The 18,623-nt window shown below is 39.1% G+C and overlaps 1 protein-coding gene across 4 annotated transcripts in view; it reads right to left on the bottom strand.

The window, feature by feature from the left end:
• The window catches only part of NEO1 (neogenin 1), a 261,042-nt gene that overhangs the window by 56,561 nt on the left and 185,858 nt on the right, over positions 1–18,623 (bottom strand). For 3 of the 4 annotated variants that reach the window (XM_025390048.1, XM_025390051.1, XM_025390050.1), the window contains exons 8-9: positions 12,204–12,363; positions 3,852–4,006 (exon numbers count right to left, since the gene is read on the bottom strand). In XM_025390048.1, coding sequence (XP_025245833.1) covers positions 3,852–4,006; positions 12,204–12,363 — 315 coding nt within the window. Of the gene's footprint in view, positions 1–3,851; positions 4,007–12,203; positions 12,424–18,623 lie in introns of all 4 variants that reach the window. The other variant, XM_025390047.1, reaches the window with a different exon arrangement.

Here is an 18,623-nt window from a genome sequence, read left to right as displayed (position 1 = left end):
AGTCAGATACATAAACAGTTACAAAAAATGTCTTAAGTGCTAACAGATTTAGGTAATGGCTATAACAAAAACAGAAAGACGAGAGAGCACACAATTCTGCTTTGGGAGGGGTTTGGGAGGGAAAAGAAGGATTAGTGAAGAATTCTTGGAGTCAAGCAAAATGAACACTTTCCTCAGATACCAAGAGGAAAATCATTCCAGTCAATGGGGTCAATAGGGAGAATATACAAAAAGACAGTGTTAAGTGGTTCAGCTTGGTTGAAACAGAGTGGATATGGGAGACAGAATGTTGAAAACAATGACCGATCAGATAGTGAAGAATCCTCTAATGTCCTGCTATTGAAGCTTATATTTTCTCTAGTAGGTATTAGGTAACTACTGAAAAATTATGAGCAGGAGCATGACACGATCAGATCTGTGTTTAGAAAGGACATGTGAACACATGTATGGAAGAAAACAGTAAAGGAACAAGAGTAGATAAAAAAATAATAATTGTAAAACAGCTACCATTTATTGAATGGTTACAGTCAGTCAAGCACTAAATACTTGACATGTATTTTCTCATATAATCTTTGCACTAAACCAAATGAGATGAATATTATTATCATCCTCATTTACAGGTGAGGTTATGAAGTTAACAATCTTTCCCAAGTGATGGGAAAGTTAGCTTGTGGTGGACCCAGGAGTCGAGTACTTGCTGATTCTAAAACATGGGCTCAAGAGGACCCTTCAGGAGATGATTACAATATCCATGACAGGATGCATGTGACTGGAGGACTGGATCACTGGCTGACTGCTTAAGTGTCTAGCTGGCTCTGTCTCCTACAATGGCTCACATACCTACCCTTTTACTATATTCTTTTTGTCTGATTGACAGGTTCCAGTTCCAATTTATACACAAATCCTGTGTAGCTGTCTATGCCTACACTTTGGTAGACATCTATATTTGAAAACAATTTCTCTGGCACTAGTGTTTCTGTAATTCATTGGATTTAAAAACTGGGAAGGGAAAAAAAACTAACAAAATGTAAAACAAACTGGCTTTCCTGAATAACAGCACCATAGCTTAAGATTAATTTTGCTACAAAAGTAGAGAAATCTGAATATGGTTACTCTAACAGTTGTTTGCTTTAGTTATGAATCATGTTACTCACTTAAGTTAAGGGCGCATTTTGTGCAGCCTGACAGGTGGGGTTTGTCACACTTCTGCTGCTATGGGAAACTTTCCTCTAACTTATTAAAGGAGAAGAAAAACAAAACAGTCCCTAAATTCTCTTGAAATCATTTTCAATATATTCATTGGCCAAGTGTAGGCAAATATGATCCTAAAAAAGGTGCTAATGAATTCTTTCATTTCAGCTGTATAGTGGCATAATAAATGGAAAAAATGTTAAGTTGGTTTGTGAAACTAAATACGTAAGATATTTTCCAAGGGCTGGTTCCAACATTTATGCCTCCCCCACACAAGCTGAACACCTCCAGATGAAATGCAAATCTCTCTTCAGAAACTGCTTCTCTTTTGCCAAAACATGTTAGTCTCTTCTCCATCCCTCAAATACCCTCACCAGAACCTGTTGCCCCTTCTACCTATATTCTTGTAACTATTTTCTTTTAGCCAAACTCCTTGAATAAATGGTTGTGCTTTCTACTTTCCTTAAGGTGATAACACATCACACTGTTGTCTATGGTACCAGACCATAAACTCCTTGTGGACAGAAGTCAAGTCTTACTCATCTTTACATCCTGACTGCCTAACAATTACATCCTGACTGCCTAACACAGTGGCTGACACATGGTGGGCACTCAATAAATCTACTCTTCTTCACCCCTTTTCTTTCATCTCTAAATTTGACAATGGCCCTCCCAGTGGCTCTCAACAATTTGACATATGAACTGAAATGATAATGAAAATTACAGATTCTTTCCAAGGGAAATGTGAGTATGTACAGACACAAAGATTTATTTTCATGTAGTTTCAGAAGGTTTACAGCCTCAGGATAGGACCCTTGCATTTCCTTCATTTTCATCATGACTTACCTTGCATGTGCACTGTTAGATTCTATTTCTGGGATTTGGGTCATGCAAATTCCTTCCCACAATATGCTTGCTCTAAGTCAAATGCCTCAAGGCCAGCCTCAGGTCTCATCTTTCCCTAGGATCCTGCCTTAACTTTTCTATCTTTTACAGTCAGTTTTCTGTATTCTGTATCCTAGTATCTCTCATGAATGATGCTTCTATATGAAAGCTGATGAAAGGTAACTGAGCTTGAAACCTAATAGAGTATTCCTGCTCTTGTCTGAATATAGATAACTGTAAAATTCAACATCCTGCCTGTAATGAGAACACACTCTTCCCTTAAATCAACCCCCTGACTCTGTGATGGCCCTCTTGTTCTTGCCTGGGTTTGATTCCTATCTTCAATCTCTGTCACTGAGATGATGAATGGTCTCCTATCTTGCCTGCTCCTTCTTTAAGGGAAGAAGACCTAGCTTGTTCATCCCTGCATCTCCAGTATCTTGTACATTACCTGGTGTAGGGGATACTCAATAAATATTTGACAGGTGAGTGATTTGCCATGGCATTAGAAAGTGAAGTTCTACAGCTTCTTGACTTATTCTACCCGTCAGGTAAAGTTCTTAAATTATTTCTATAGTTCCACTGGTAAAGTCATTTAATCTGTTTAGTTGCCTGGTCAGTAGCCTCTACAAATATATCTAAAATACTCTCTACTTAAAGTAAAATATTTTATTATTACTGGAGGTTTTTAATACAGAAAAACTAATGCTGTTAATAATAAAAGTAGACTGAAGAATACACTGAGGAAAAACAACTTGTGCTAAAAGAAGGCAAAAGTCCAGACAAAAACCTCAAGTAGGAAAAGCATTCATTAAGATTCGGCTGCTTGTAATTTTGGGCCTATAGTTTACAACCCACACGTAAGATATACAACACATTTATACTATAAATAAACCCGACTGACACTCAAGTCACAGAAAATCTTAGAAATGTAATTAGAAGTAACCCTATGTAGCACAAAAGACCACAGGCCCAAAATAAAGCCTCAAGGAGATTCTAAAGAGCATGGTATGCCTAAAGATAGACAATCCAGTTAAGAACAATCATTAAATACCTACTTCACGTGCAAGGCATGACATTAGACACTGTGGGAAATGCAAAGATGACAAAGGCTCCGTCTTTGCTACAAAGTCAGCAAGGTAAGTTCATAATCATAACTGAAGAAAGAATGTAATAAATACCTTAGAACTGTGGAGATAACAATATTAGAGGAAAGATTCTAGAAGGCATCTGAGCTAAGTCTTAAAGGGTCAGTAAAATTTGAACATGTAGAAAAGCATCAATAGAAGTATATTGTCTCATACTATTTGCTTTTTTTTTTTTTTTTTAAGACGGAGTCTCACTCTCTCACCCAGGCTGGAGTGCAGTTTTGCGATCTCGGCTCACTGCAACCTCCGCCTCCTGGGCTCAGGTGATTCTCCTGCCTCAGCTATTTCCCCGAGTAGCTGGGATTACAGGCACTCACTACCATGCCTGGTTAATTTTTGTATTTTTAATAGAAACAGGGTTTCACCATGTTGGCTGGTCTAGAAAACCTGACCTCAGGGGATCCGCTTGCCTCGGCCTCCTAAAGTGCTTAGATTACAGGCATGAGCCACCATGCCTGACCCTATTTGCTGTTTTTGGATGTAAATTAATTTTGCCTCCAATAATTGATAAGGGCCCTGAAGGTAAGGAATTGTTATCTTCTGCTCCCCTATGGTGTGCGAGGCTAAACAAAGGTAGAACTTCAGAAAAGTCTACCTCTAGGGGGTGCTGACAGGTGGAAGACTTACCCTCAGGCTGCGTTTCTACTCGCAGTGGAGCTGAACTCTCTCCGGAGCCATGCTTATTTTGAGCCATAACTCTAAAGATGTACACAGTCGCTGGCATTAGGTTCTGAATGGTTACCTGCATCTCTCCTGGGCGACTGGTATTCTCAACACGTTCCCTTTAGACAAAGAAGGATTTGCAGAGAAATAGCATCAATTAGGAATACTTCTAGAATGTACAGTTTCATTTTCCACTCCACATAAAAATCTATCAGTTTTAAGTCAAATTAGCTCTCAGACGATGAAGCTTCTGGGGGTAGGACAGTGCAAGGAAGATGGGGACTGGCAAAAGAGCAAGGGCATACGTATCTGACAAGTCGGTGATGTTCTTGCTGAAATGTTACTGATATTGCTGACCATAATCACAACTTCCTTTCAGAGAAGACACAGGGCTCTTCTCAATGCCATTTCAAATGGGGCAGCTAGTCATCAACTTTCTAGGCTTTAGAAATCACTGAGTTTTAGGGAAATTGATGGAAGGTGGATATTGGTATGACCTAATGATATTTCACAGAAAATATCAAAGAATGCTGTGTATATTTTGGATAAGAGACTCTCAATAAAAAGAGTGCTAGAGGTTACCACTTTTTAAAATTGGAAACAAAAATGTTAAACATTTAAATAAATCCTAAGTGTAACCCAGTCTATAAAATAAACTGATTATAATACTGATTTTTATAATTTATTTTTTAAAATTAACACTACTTCAATGATTTTGAAGCTGATACGAAATGATATGAAATGTCTGACAAATTTTATCACAAACAACTCAAATCCAGTGGTCTAGTATTAGATATTATGAGATGAAAACTTAAAACCAGTTATCTAGGTTCTTCACCAAAGGTGGCTTCCACATTCTGTCTTGGGGTCTGTGTAACCAACACAGGTCCACAAACATGCTCAGTCTACTGTACTCACTAGAATGAAAACCAGATTGTATAATCAAGAGTTTTCAACAAATATCGTGAAGCAATTTGTTTTAGACTAACAGTTGGCTTTTAGGAACTATCATTCATGTGAGGAAAGAGCTATACCTGTCTTGAGAAAGTAATTAAAGAGCCTCAAACTACTCCATTGAAGAAATTATTCTAATTTATTGAATTAAAATTCTTACTTTAAAATACTGATAATTTGTCTTGAAATTGCAGATTAAAATTTGTTTAGGTCTACATGACCATATGCCAATTTGTCTGATTGTGAACATTTGCATTGCAGAGAAGTGCTTTTCAGTAATTTTCTATAGTTCTTTAAGTTACTTTATTTTAACTAAAAAATCCAACAATAGTACCCACATAATATTTACAGAGGACTTTTTTTCTCTATAATCAGCTAGGTCCCCGGAAAAGAATACTGTGGTAACAGAAATTACCTTTCAGAGATACTTGAGATACCTAAAAATACTATTTTATCTTCAGCTAAATCTCTCAATCACAAGATTTACAAGGAAGGATCAACTGATTTCTTACAATTTAAGGTTTCTGACACTTGGTTTGATCACAGATGATCCCTGTCTTAAAGGGAACTACAGCTGATGCTTGAACAACACAGGTTTGAACTGTGCAGGTCCACTTATAAGCGGATATTTTTCAACAGAAGTTACACCGAGTATGCCTGCCTTTCCTGCCCTGCTTCCATTTCCTCCACCTCTTCTGCCTCTACTACTCCTGAGACAATAAGACTGACCCCTTTTCTTCTTCCTCCTCCTCTTCAGCCTACTCAACCTGAAAGTGAAGAACTTTAGGATGATCTACTTTCACTTAATGTACAATAAATATTTTCTCTTAAGATTTTTTGTTCGTTTGTTTTGAGAGAGGGTCTCACTCTGTCACCCAGGCTGGAGTGCTCTGGTGTGATCTCGGCTCACTGAAGCCTCCACCTCCTGGGTTCAAGGGATTCCCGTGCCCTGGCCTCCAGGATAGCTGGGACTATAGGTGCGCACCACCACACCCGGCTGTTTTGTATTTTTAGTAGAGACAAAGTTTTGCCATATTGGCTAAGCTGGTCTCAAACTCCTGGCCTCAGGTGATCCACCCGCCTCAGCCTCCCGAAGTGCTGGGACTACAAGCATGAACCACCGCACCTAGTCCCTTATGATTTTTTAAATAACATTTTTTCCCTAGCTTACTTTACTGCAAGAATACAGTATATAATGCATATAACATAAAAATATGTACTAACAGACCGTTGATGTTATTGGCAAGGCTTCCAGTCAACAGTAGGCTACTAGTAGTTAAGTTCTGGGGAGTCAACCGTATTGTATTTTACACTAAACTAAAGGCTCTCTGAGAGAGTACAGATCAGGTCTCTTTTGTTAACCCTATACAGAAAAGTTGAAACAAGTTTTCTTCTAGAAAGACACAGGAGGGGGACTACTTTACTTTAAACTGAAGTAAAAGACTGTCTCATTCACGTTCGTGTACCATAGAAGCACTTAGCAGAATGGTCACACAGGGAAGCTGCATCACAAATATACACTGAATGAATAAAGGAAAATCGGCCTTCTGATATGTAAATCTCGTGTAGTAATATCATATATATAATTGTTTGTTTCTATGTGAAACGGAAAAAAATGGGAGAAATAGGTGAAGTTTACTAATACCTAAATCAAATTTCTAAAGAAGTATTACCGGTAAAAAAAAAAAAAAGTCAGTCATAGGTGATCTGACACCATTGGTCTGAGGTCCCAGAACCAAGTTAATATGCAGGAAAAAACCCTTGGTTTTAGGATAAGATTCAAGAAGCACTTGAAACAATTCTCATAAGTGTGTGGGGTTACAGTGGGACTCAGCTTAGAATGGGAAAGCTAAGAGTCAAAAGGGAAAGAAAAAGGCACACTTTATAGAAAGAAAGCACTGGGCTGGAAGTTAGGAGATGCAATTCTAGTGCTAGCAACGCTACTAGCTTACGAGGAAAAGTCACTAAAGCTTTCTGGGCCTCACTTTCTTTCTTTCCTTTTTTTTTTTTTTTTTTTTTTTTTTTTTTGAGCGGAGTCTCACTCTGTCGCCCCCAGGCTGGAGTGGTGCAGCGGCACAATCTCGGCTCACTGCAAGCTCTGCCTCCCGGGTTCACGCCATTCTCCTGCCTTAGCCTCCCGAGTAGCTGGGACTTACAGGCATCCACCACCACGCCCGGCTAACTTTTTGTATTTTTAATAGAGACGGGGTTTCACCGTGTTGGCCAGGATGGTCTCGATCTCCTGACCTCATGATCCGCCCACCTTGGCCTCCCAAAGTGCTGGGATTACAGGTGTGAGCCAGGCGCCCAGCCTGGTCCTCACTTTCTTTATGTATTAAATGAAAAAATGAGACAGGGTGGGCAAACTTTTTCTTTAAGGGCCCGGTAGTAAATATTTATAGGGCAAGAGGCAAAATGGAAGATATTATATAGCTACCGATGTAATATTTCAAATGTAACTATTTAAAAATGTAAAAACTATTCTTAGCTCTGGGGCCATAAAAATAAATAACTGCTCCAATTTGGCACAGGGTCCATGGTTTGCTAACCCCTTGACTAGACTAACAGATCTCTAAAGCTTCAATCCATCTTTAAAATGCTATAAATAGCAGGAATACCTTACTTTCCACTTCTCACTTAATGGTTAATATAGAAAAGTACTGCTTTTTTTAAGAAAGATGAAATTTTCATAGCTGAAAAGGCAGAGAGGAAGGACCCTCTGAAATCTCTGGCAACTTAGGTACCCAAAAGAATTACAGCTCATGACCAAGGCATATGGTGCCACCTGGTGGCTAAACTTTCAAATGCAGGAAGTGGCTGAATTTGTAAATACAGGTAGTGGCATACATTCTCACATTTAATTGTTACCACACATCTGGGAAGCAAATATATTACCCTTGTTTTTTAGATAAGAAAATTTAAGCTGATAAAGGTTAATAAGAAAGTTTTGTTTATATAACAATTAGCCAGGTTATAGTCTTATGACTTAAAAGAATTAACTTCTCCTTCATTGCCTCTATTGAGAAATCACAAAGTAATGAAGCAACAAAAAACTATTATGGTCTCTTGAATCTTCCTTTTAGATATTTCCCAAATTCGTCCTATCCACTTCAAGTCGCTGCTTTCACCTTCATCCAAGCCGACAACTAGCACATATCCAGGCTAACATAATTACTACCCGGTTTTGTCTCCCTGACTCTATTGTTTCTCTCCTTTAATCTTGGGTAGTGTTCCCAAAGTATTGTTTAGTAAAATCACAGCGTACAACTTTCTTAACAGTCTAAAATGGTCCCTTCTTATCTGATTATGTCCAAATTCTCACTGGCATTCCTGCTTCTGGCTCCAAACGTCCACTTTACTCTAATCTCTTACTAATTTCTGCCAAAACCTTTGGGCCAGTTTGGCCAGCTTTCTTGCCTTTGCATCCTTCTCACAGCATACACACAGATGGCCTTACCGTGCACTTCCTCTTCCTTTACATACACTCGTCATGCCCACCTGCCTCTACCAATTCAACTTCTATATCTCTTCCAACTACAAATTCATTTACTAATCATTCCTGCTTACTCCAACCCGTAATCTATCATAAAATTTAAATAGGTGAGTCTCATTAAAAACATTTAAATATAAAAGTACATATAGTTAAAAAAAAACCAAGTCTCAGTTCTCTTTTGTCAAAACCTGTCCTGCCCTGAGAGCTGACTGTGGCACATATTGACACATATCTCACCAGACAGTCTCCATGCCAGGGTTTCTCACCCTTGGCACTACTGAGACATTGGGCAGGATAATTCTTTGTTGTGGGACTGTCCTCTGTGTGGCAGGATGTTCATTAGCATCCCTGGCCTCTACCCACTAGATGTCAGTAAGTACTTCCCTCATCCCAGCTATGACAACCAAAAAAAAAAAAAACCAAAACGCTGCCAGGCATTGCCAAATATCCCCTGACGGATGAAGGGACAAAACTGTCACTGGTTGAGGATCACTGCTTTACACATTTACATAGACATCAAAATATACAGACAGGTCATTTAAAAAAACTGCTGCACCATACTTACGGGTATACATATAGTCATGTACCGCTTAACAACGGGGACATGTTCTGACAAATGCATCACGTGATTTCATCATGTGAACATCACAGAATGCACTTATGCAAACCTTGATGGTATAGCTCAGAGTATATCCCATACACCTAGGCTGTATAGGACAGCCTATTGCTCCCAGGCTACGAACCTGCACGTTACTGTACTGAATGTTACTGTATTGAACACTGTAGGCAATGGGAACACAATGGCAACTGTCTATGTGTCTAAACACAGAAAAGGTACAGTAAAAAGACAGTGGTATAATCTTATGGGATCACCATTGTATACGCAGTCTGTCTGACTGAAGCACTGTTATGTGACGCACGACTGTATATTATGTGACCATTCTTCTACCAGTGGATATTTACATAGTCTCCTTTTATAATCTTGCAAACAATGCTATAAATAAACGTGTTTGTATGAGGGCCCAATGCATACATATATCTGTATGTCTTACAGGACAGTTACCTAGAAGTGTGATGGAAGGCTATGTATATTTAAAATATGTTAAAATTCTGCCAAATCACCTTCCCTAGACTATTCTAATTTATACTGCCACCAATAACCTAGAGTGGTTTCCTCCTAGCTGTCAACTCATTGAACATTGGATATTCTCAACTTAAAATTTTTGCTAGCTTTATAGATGAAAAATGATAACTTGGCCAGGCGCAGTGGCTCATGCCTGTAATTCCAGCACTTTGGGAGGCCGAGGTGGATCACCTGAGGTCAGGAGTCCAATACCAGCCTGGCCAACATGGTGAAACCCCGTCTCTACTAAAAATACAAAAATTAGCTGGGCGTGGTGGCAGGCACCTGTAATCCCAGCTACTTGGGAGGCTGAGGCAGGAGAATCGCTGGAACCCGAGAAGTGGAGGCTGCAGTGAGCCAAGATCGTGCCACTGCACTCCAGCCTGGGTGACCCAGTGAGACTTTGTCTCAAACAAACAAACAAACAAACAAAAAACCCTCATCATTTTGCTTCCAAGATTGCCTGTGAGGGTGAAAACCTTTTTTTTTTTTTTTTTTTTAACTCTAATGGGCTTTCCAGTACTATGAATCATCTGCTTGTATTATCTGTCTCTTGGGATATCTTTTACTTATAATTTGTAACTTTATTACTGTTTCCTGTTATGGCTTCCCGATTTGCTGTCTCCCTTTAAAAGCCCTTTCCTGTTCTCCAAATGATAAAAATCATTTCTGCATTTTCTTCTAATATGTTTATAGATTTTAAAAATATTTATCTCTTAATCCATCTATAATTTAAGACAGAGATATAACTTTTATTTTTCCCACCAAATGATTAATCAATCTCAACATGATTACTTGAATTATCTATTATTTCTCCACTGATTGAAATTAATGTATTTACTTAATAAATATTTACTGAGTGTTACTAAATGCCAGTGGTTAAATGTTCCAGGTGCTGGAGAACACTATTGGACAAGACAGACAGAATAAATAAGCTAATAAAAGAGAAAATTTCAGAGAGTAATAAGTGCTCTCTCAAAAAAAAAAAAACAAAACCCAAAATAAAAAAGCGAAACAAAAAAATACCACACACATACCAAAAAATGGGTGATGTGACAGCAGTGGTGTTCTGGTGAATGTTTAACAACTGGCTCTGGTTTGTAGCATTTGTCACTGTAAATACTCCCACCGTGCCCAATTTCAAGCTGCCAAGTCATGTCATTAGGTTTGCAAAATTTCCCGAGCATTTAACAATTAGCTTGGGAACAAGCTGGCTCTGATACCCCACTGTGTGACAGTCACCGAGGGGCTAAGTTTGGGTTGGTATTCAGGGAAGGCCTGAGGAGATGTCATCTAAGGATGACAGATAAGAAGCCAGATGTAATTAATGTGAGGAAAATGCATTTCTGGTAGAAGGCACAATAAGAGCAAAACACCTATTGTAGAAATAAAGTTTATTACACAGAATTACTAAATGGCTTCTTTCCTCTGTGACAGCTTATGAGATTTGCAATGAGATTTCAAAATCTATTGAAGATATTTTAATGGTGATATTGAAACTTGCTGTTCGGTGGGAATGTCTTAGCTTTTTTATGTATAGAACTATGTTTTCCTACCCTTGTAAAACTCAAAACATACAGTACAGCATTCAGGTAACTCCATCTATTGGTCTTCAATTATGTCACTTAGACTTCTTGAGAGTATTAAAGAAAGGGTCCTGCACTTGCTGAACTTGCCAGTGTGGTATTAACTATAATATACATCAACTATAAGCATGCTAATGGAAATGTAAGCTTTAGCGGATGTGTTAGCGCTCCTACTAAAACAGATATCTTAGCTTTCTTATTCTGGTTGGAAGAGCATAGTGAAGGAATTTACTCAGCAATGTGTGAACAGTCAGCATGTGCCATGGTTCCTTCCAAAGAGTTTATAATCTGGTTGGGAAAACAGCACAAATACATGTAACATAATTGAAGAATTAACAGCTTAAGGTAGTAAAAGATCACATATTACCACAATCAAGTGCCAATATTAGGCATACAAACACACGTACAAGGGAAACACTCTATGTGCTGAAAAGGTGGGGAAAGTTTTTTGAGAACTTAATGGGGCTTAACCTGGGCCAAGAAGGATTAACTGAATTTACCTTTAGCTTAGCAAGGGGCAAGGGGAAGTGACTGAAGAGAAAATACTGGAAAAAAAGGCTATCGTGATTAGACTGGTTTCACTAGAAAGTCAGTTACATTGGCAAAAAAGGAAAAGCAAGTTGGACATATAAAGTGAAGCCAGCCTGTGGCATAAAGCAGCCTGGACATTATGGATCTTCTCCTCTGAGCAATGTGAGCTCCTGAGGGGGTGGAAATGAAGAGGAATGTAATGAAAATGCTATTTTAGGTAAAGTCATCACTAACTACTCTTGCTTCATCAAGGAGAACCCCTAGAGCTCCGCAACTCACACCACATAAGGGTGTGGCAAATATTCATTTAAGATTACTTTAATAAATTAAGTCTACCTTAATCTCTAGAATTTATACTGACTGAATCTTATGAAAAAAGGGCAGTCCTAGTTACATTTAAATACTTCCACCTCAATAGCTGTATCTGTCCTCTCCCTAAGTCATCCCAGAAAAGGAGAGACTACCAGGACTTTAGTCTGTTTGGGAGATTATTTAATGACCTAAAATTAGGGAAGATGCATCTCTGTGATCTTATTTTCTGGACTAAAAATTAGTACAGATACCAAGAGCCAGGGTGAGCGTGACAAGGCTGCCGTGACCAAACTGGCTGCAGACACACAGGCACTTACCTAGCAATCCCTTCCTTGGTGTAGAACACAGAGTAGGTAAGGTTGTCTCCATGAGGATCTGATGCAGGTGTCCGCCACGTCAATTTGATGAAGCGGGTAGAGACCAGGGAGGCCACGACATCCCGAGGAGCTGAAGGCAATGGTCCCGTTGTGGCTGGTGCTAGATGGTCAGTAGTGGCACTGGTCAGTGAAGTGGGAGGTAATGTTGGGATGGCAACATCTTGTCATGTGCAAACATTGGGGAATATGAAGGGCAAACCACGACGGTTTTAAAAAAGAGAACAGAAAAAACAAAAAACAAAAAAGAAATAAACAAAACCACGATGGGAAATAAAATAAAATGAATGAACATAAAAAAGGCCATTAAACTGAAGGCTAACATGCAGGCCAGGGTAACTACTGAAAACTAATGGGCACTATTCAAAACACATCACTGGAGGGCAAGCAGACTTTCTGGCCACTATAATGGTTATGGGCAAGGGACAAGGAGGGTGACAGCTGAGAATAAAACATCTCACAGAGGGCACGGCAGTGCCCATGTAATTTTCTTAATCCTGAAAGCAGCATGCAACATCTGTCAAATTTTGCATAAAAGTCTCGCAAATGACTTCACTATTTTCTTCTACTTTAACATATGGAATAGTATGGATGACCCTAGCTGCATTCAGAGGCCCATGGCTGTCGTGACTTCACTGCAGAGCTCCTTTGCAGGAGAATTGAGGGCCACATCTTCAACTTTCATCTAATACTAACCCTGCACCTCTGTATTTGGTAATCCTGTGGGGAAAGGTTGATAAACTTCTTCATTATACTTCGCTGTTTTGTCAATTCATTTAGCTATGACAGTATAAAATCCTGAACCAAAAATTCCAAAGCCAAAAAAATGCAAGTCAGGTAGCTAATCTGTTTATTAAACTCTTCACTGCGAGTATACTGAAACGGCTTGCAGACCTCAGGGACTGGATCGGAGAAAGGAAGCAGTGGCAAGCCAAAGCTGCTAGTCAAAAGCCACTTTTGTATAGAGGTAGCCATGGGTAACTTTATGACTTCCAAGGCAGCCCATTCTACTCATGGACAGTCCTGATTGTAGAAATGTATTCCTAATATTGAACCTAAAATCTCTTTTACTTTGGAGTCAGAGAGTACAAGTTTAATCTCACAGTTTTTAACTGAAAGAGTTCATCAGAATCATGTTCGAACCGTAAAGGGAAATTAGTAGGAGAGACGTAGAGAGGAAAACATGAAAACTGTGAACCTAGTTTTGAATGAAGTGGTGGAGCAACAACCTCCTGGAAATGTTTGTGAACTGTGAGAGTGTAATGTGATGCAGTCTAAATAAATATGCCACATGAAATAAATTATCTATCTCAGGGAATTGGCAAAGGAGGACCAACATAAAATCTCTAGATAGGTGGAGAGGGAGAAGAGTAATCCAATAGCTACCACTTATATACCTTATATATGGCACTCTGGCTGTCTATACAGATCATTCAATCCTTACAGCAGCTCTAAAAAATACGTACAATCATTATCTCTAACTTATATGTAGAGACTGACACTGCTAAATCACTTGCCCTAGGTCACAGAGAATGAGTGGTGGAGTGGTATTAATAAAATCAACTTTGGTTTTCAGTTTAAAAGACCTCCGGATATAGCCAAGCGGAGTCTGAAAACGTGACTTCCAGTTCTCGTGCAAATCACACAAGAGAGCCTTGTTCTCTCTCCCTTTTCTCTCCTCCCTTGGTAGTGCTCCTAAGAGTGCAGACTGCCATAAGAATGTTAAGATTATGCAGTTTCAGCTCTGACGTTAAGTACATGCTTCACTAAATACTACAAAACATTAACTCTGAATGGTTGCTGAGGCCTTGTAGTACTGTACACATCAACAGATGCACTGCCTTAGAGGAAATAAATACCTCTCATTCACAGCTTTCAGAGTTTTTCTTTATATATTTTGTCAGTTTACTTACACAATAACCCTATGAGGTAGGCTGGAAATGATAGGATTAGATGCTGAGATAAAGGTTAGGAAGGAGTCAAAGACTTCCAAGTTACTAGCTTAGAAGACTGCGGAGCTGGAGGTGTCATTACTAGAGAAAGGAAATGTTAAGAGACAACAGACTGAGAGGGAGATGATGAATAATTTGGTTTTGAATATGTTTTGTTTAACAATTCAACACCTATGAAATGAGATGCAAATGAAAATATGGATCTTTGATTATTGTAAAATTAAGTCATTAAAAACCCTTATTGGGAAATGATTCAAAAAGTAGCCTGAACAGTCTTGCTTTGCTGCCTCATTTGTGTGTTCATCTAGAAACACACTAAGCTGCCTCCAATTCTGACCCAGCTCATCAAACTTAATTCTTCTCAACTATCTACTGGCTAGAGGAGAGAGAGTTTGCTGGGTGAGAGGCAGCAGAGCATACTGAAAAGAGCCCAGGATTTCGAGTACAAAGACCTATGTTCAAAACTTGACTCTTCTAATATGCGAGGTTGGGCAAGTCACTCTGATGTCAGTTTCCTTATCTGTAAATTAGGAATAATAATGCTCCCTACCTAAACCCCAAGCTGATATGACCTAGACAAATAGCAAACAAGAAAAGTGCCCGTGGAAGCTCTGCATACATGTTATTTACTATGACTAGCTTGAATGAGTAACGACATAAGGATTTCAGTAGGAAAGCAGCTGGGGAGGGAATGCAAGCAGGGAGGATGAGGGGATGGGAGTAATGAGTGATATAATAGAATCACTTAGATAGGGAAAACTCAATTACCCTACTGAACTTCCATAGCACAGATCTGTAACTCTTTAATGGCATCCAGCACGTCCTATTTCCATTTTTCATGTTTACATTGTATTACTTCCACTAATCTATAAGCTCCTTAAGGACAAAATACGTATCAGCTTCATCTTGGAATCACTGAACATGCCTCTGTATACTTTAGATAACCAAGTATATATTTATCGAATTAATAAATGGAAGGAAATTCAGGGAGAAATGAGTACAATGAAGACAATGTTTCTAGAATCTCATTACAAAAGGCAATATTTTAATCTCTGGTTGATACAAAGTGTATATAAATAACATTTATATAATGATATACCATTTGTAAAGCAAATATATTTTATTAGTTATACAGGAAATAAAAGTATAAACAATGCCTGATCATTGTAAATCATTCCTAATTAACCATGGGAAAAATCCATGCCCACTATGGTCCCAGTGTTCTATATCAACTTTCCCCAGGTTGATTCTATTGCTGCTGTTCCATATCCTAGCTGAGCAGGTAAGAGAAAGCAACTTATGTGATCACAGAGAATCAAACAGGCAGTTAAGTTACACCAGCATCAATGGCAAGATGATGTAGATTGGGACTTTAGACTCCTGGCATGATGGTTTGAGACTGACAAATCCTCTTCCCCCAAAGCAACTATAAAGCGGAAAAAAACTGTCAAAAACTGGAAACTGACCAAAGACATACAACAAGCTGAGAAGCATCTGTTCATGAAAATTACCACACTTCACACACAAAAAAGTGTCTGAACCATTCCCCCATAGCTCTGTTAGAGTGATTGTTCAACCAGGCTACAGCAGGCCCTACAAACCAGTGGCTTTGCTGCTGTTGCCAGAGAAGCTCATTTGATATGGAGTGTTGTCAATTAGAGGAGCAATCCTGGTGGCAAGTGAATAGGAAGGGCCAGTGTCCTGCTAGCCTGAGGTTGTATCTTACTGAGGTAAGCAACGGATGGTAGACTAGCCATTGAACAAGGTATTCCATGAGGTGAGAAAGTGGTGAGAAGGCTTAATAACCTCTGCACACATCCTAGGTTGACTGAAGGCCATGTGTATGTGCCGTAGGGACTGCAGCAGGCCCGAGCCACTCACATACCCCTGGCAGATGAAACCTGTGTGTGTGTGTTCACAAGACAACTGAGAGAGCCTGGTAGAAAGCAAAGGCTGGGAAAAGTAAAAAATAATCCAGATTTTGAAAGCACTCACCAAACCACACAAAGACCCATCAGCTCAAAGTGGTAGGCTTTTTGGCTTGAGGTATTTGAGCATAACTTCTGACCAATCTTTGGTTCAACACTAATCTATGCAGACACAGGGCAAAATCTAAACAGAGACATTTAGAAAACACAAATAAAAAGATAATCAAAACTAAACACTAAACAGAAACATCTGTGGTTGTATACTCTGGGAGAGGCAGAAATCACAGATTTAGTACAGGCAAGTTATTAAACAAACGAAACAAGAACAACTGCTAGGGGGTGGGAGAAAGAGTCAGAATCCATGGTTGCTACAATTTACTATCCAAAATATCCAAGATTCAACAAAAATGAAGAAACATGCAAAGAAATAAAGTGTGACTCATACTCAGGGGATAAAAAAGGCAGTCATTACAAAATGTCTTTCTTGGAATGTCCTCAGATACTGGATTTAACAAAGACTTCAAAGTGGCTATTTAAGTATATTCTAAGAACTAAAGAAACTGTCAGGAACCAAGCAGGATCTGAGAGTCTACCTTACTGATAAGCTAACAAGTTAGCTTATTACTGTTTCATGGGTGCTGGCATATGATACAAGTGCTGCATCAGAGACAAAGAACTTTATTACTCATGGCAGTGGAGGCAGCTAGAGTTTCTCGTTTGTGTTTGTCAGTTTCCCATGCCCCCAAAGTCCCATGAAGACAATGTGGAGGGGCCGGAATGGATGCCTGCATATGCAGGGTTTCGCTCTATCACCCAGGCTGGAGTGCAGTGGCACGATCATGGCTCACTGCAGCCTCCACCTCCCAGGCTCAAGCAATCCTCCCATCTCAGCCTCCTCAGCAGCTAGGACCACAGACATGCGCATTCATGCCTGGCTAATTTTTTGTACTTTTAGTAGAGATGGGGTTTCGCCATGTTGCCCAGGTTGGTCTTAAACTCCTGAGCTCATGCGATCCACCCGCTTTGGCCTCCCAAAGTGCTAGGATTACAGGCAGGAGCCACCACACCTGACCTGTTTACTACTTTTATAGCAAGAGGAAGCAGGCCCCAGACAAACAGCAGGCTTACTGTGGATATCTAATTTAATTCTGTTGTGGTCAGAGAACACACTCTATATGATTTTGGTCTTTTAAAATGTATTAAGACTTGTTTTGTGTCCTAGCATGTGGTCTATCCTGGAGGCTGTTCCATGTGTGCCTGAAAAGAAATCTGTATCTGCAGTTTCTTATAAAGAAGATTATGAAGATTCATAATGTCAGTTTGGTCAAGTTGGTCGACAGAGTTACTTAAATATTCTATATCCTTTCTAACTTTGTCTAATTGTTTTAGCAGTTTTTGACAGTAGAATATTGAAATCTGCTACTATTATCGAATGATGTTATTTCTTCTTTGAGTATAACAATTATAAATGCATACACATCTAACAAAAAAGCCCCAAGACATGAAAGCAAAAAATGACAGAATTAAAAAAAATCTGAGAAAACCCCAAATATTTGAAAATTAAACATGCTCTTAAACAATCCTAGGGTCAAAGAAGAAATCATAAGAAAAATTTAAAAATATTGTTTTAACAGGCCAGGCATGGTGGCTCATGCCTATATAAACCCAGCACTTTGGGAGGCTGATGTGGTGGATCACTTGAGCCCAGAAATTTAAGACCAGCCTGGGCAACATACTGATACCCTATCTCTACAAAAGATACAAAAAATTATCCAGGCATGGTGGTGTGCACCTGTAGTCCCAGCTACTTGGGAGGCTGGGGCAGGAGGATCACTTGAACCCAGGAGGTCGAGGCTGCTGTGGGTCATAATTGTGTCACTGCACTCCAGCCTGGGTGATCGTGAGACTCTGCCTCAAAAACACAACTTTTTTAACACTATAAAAATAAAAACACAACGTATTAAAAATTACAGGATGCAGCTAAAGTGGTACTTTAAGGGAAATGTAGTGCTTTACCTACATCAGAAAGAAGAGAGGTCTCAGATGAATTACTTAAGCTTCTATCTCAGGTAGAAGACTAGGAAACTAAGAGAAGACACAAGTTACTCAAATCAAGAATAAAAGAAGGGACTTCTTTATCATGGTACAATACTACCAACCCTACAGATGCTAAAAAAGCTTTAAGGGAATATTTTGGGGAAAAAAATTGCCAACAAATCAGACATCTTAAGAGGAAGAGGACAAATTCTTAGAAGAACATGAACTGCCGAATTATCAAGAAGAAACATGAAGTCTGAACAGATCTATAATAGAGAAATTGAATTAGTAAGTAAAAATCTTCCTACACAAAGAAAATTCTAAGCCCAAATGGCTTTACTGCTGGATGTTATCAAATATTTGAAAATAATACTAATCTTTCACAAACTTTTTCAGGAAATAGAGAAAAAGAAACATTTCCCAATTCATTCCTGTGAGTTCAGTAT

Source organism: Theropithecus gelada, chromosome 7a (assembly GCF_003255815.1).
Source record: "Theropithecus gelada isolate Dixy chromosome 7a, Tgel_1.0, whole genome shotgun sequence".
NCBI classification, from domain to species: Eukaryota; Metazoa; Chordata; class Mammalia; order Primates; family Cercopithecidae; genus Theropithecus; species Theropithecus gelada.
Note: the sequence above shows the minus strand (reverse complement) of the source record. Positions and strands in the feature narration are given on the sequence as shown.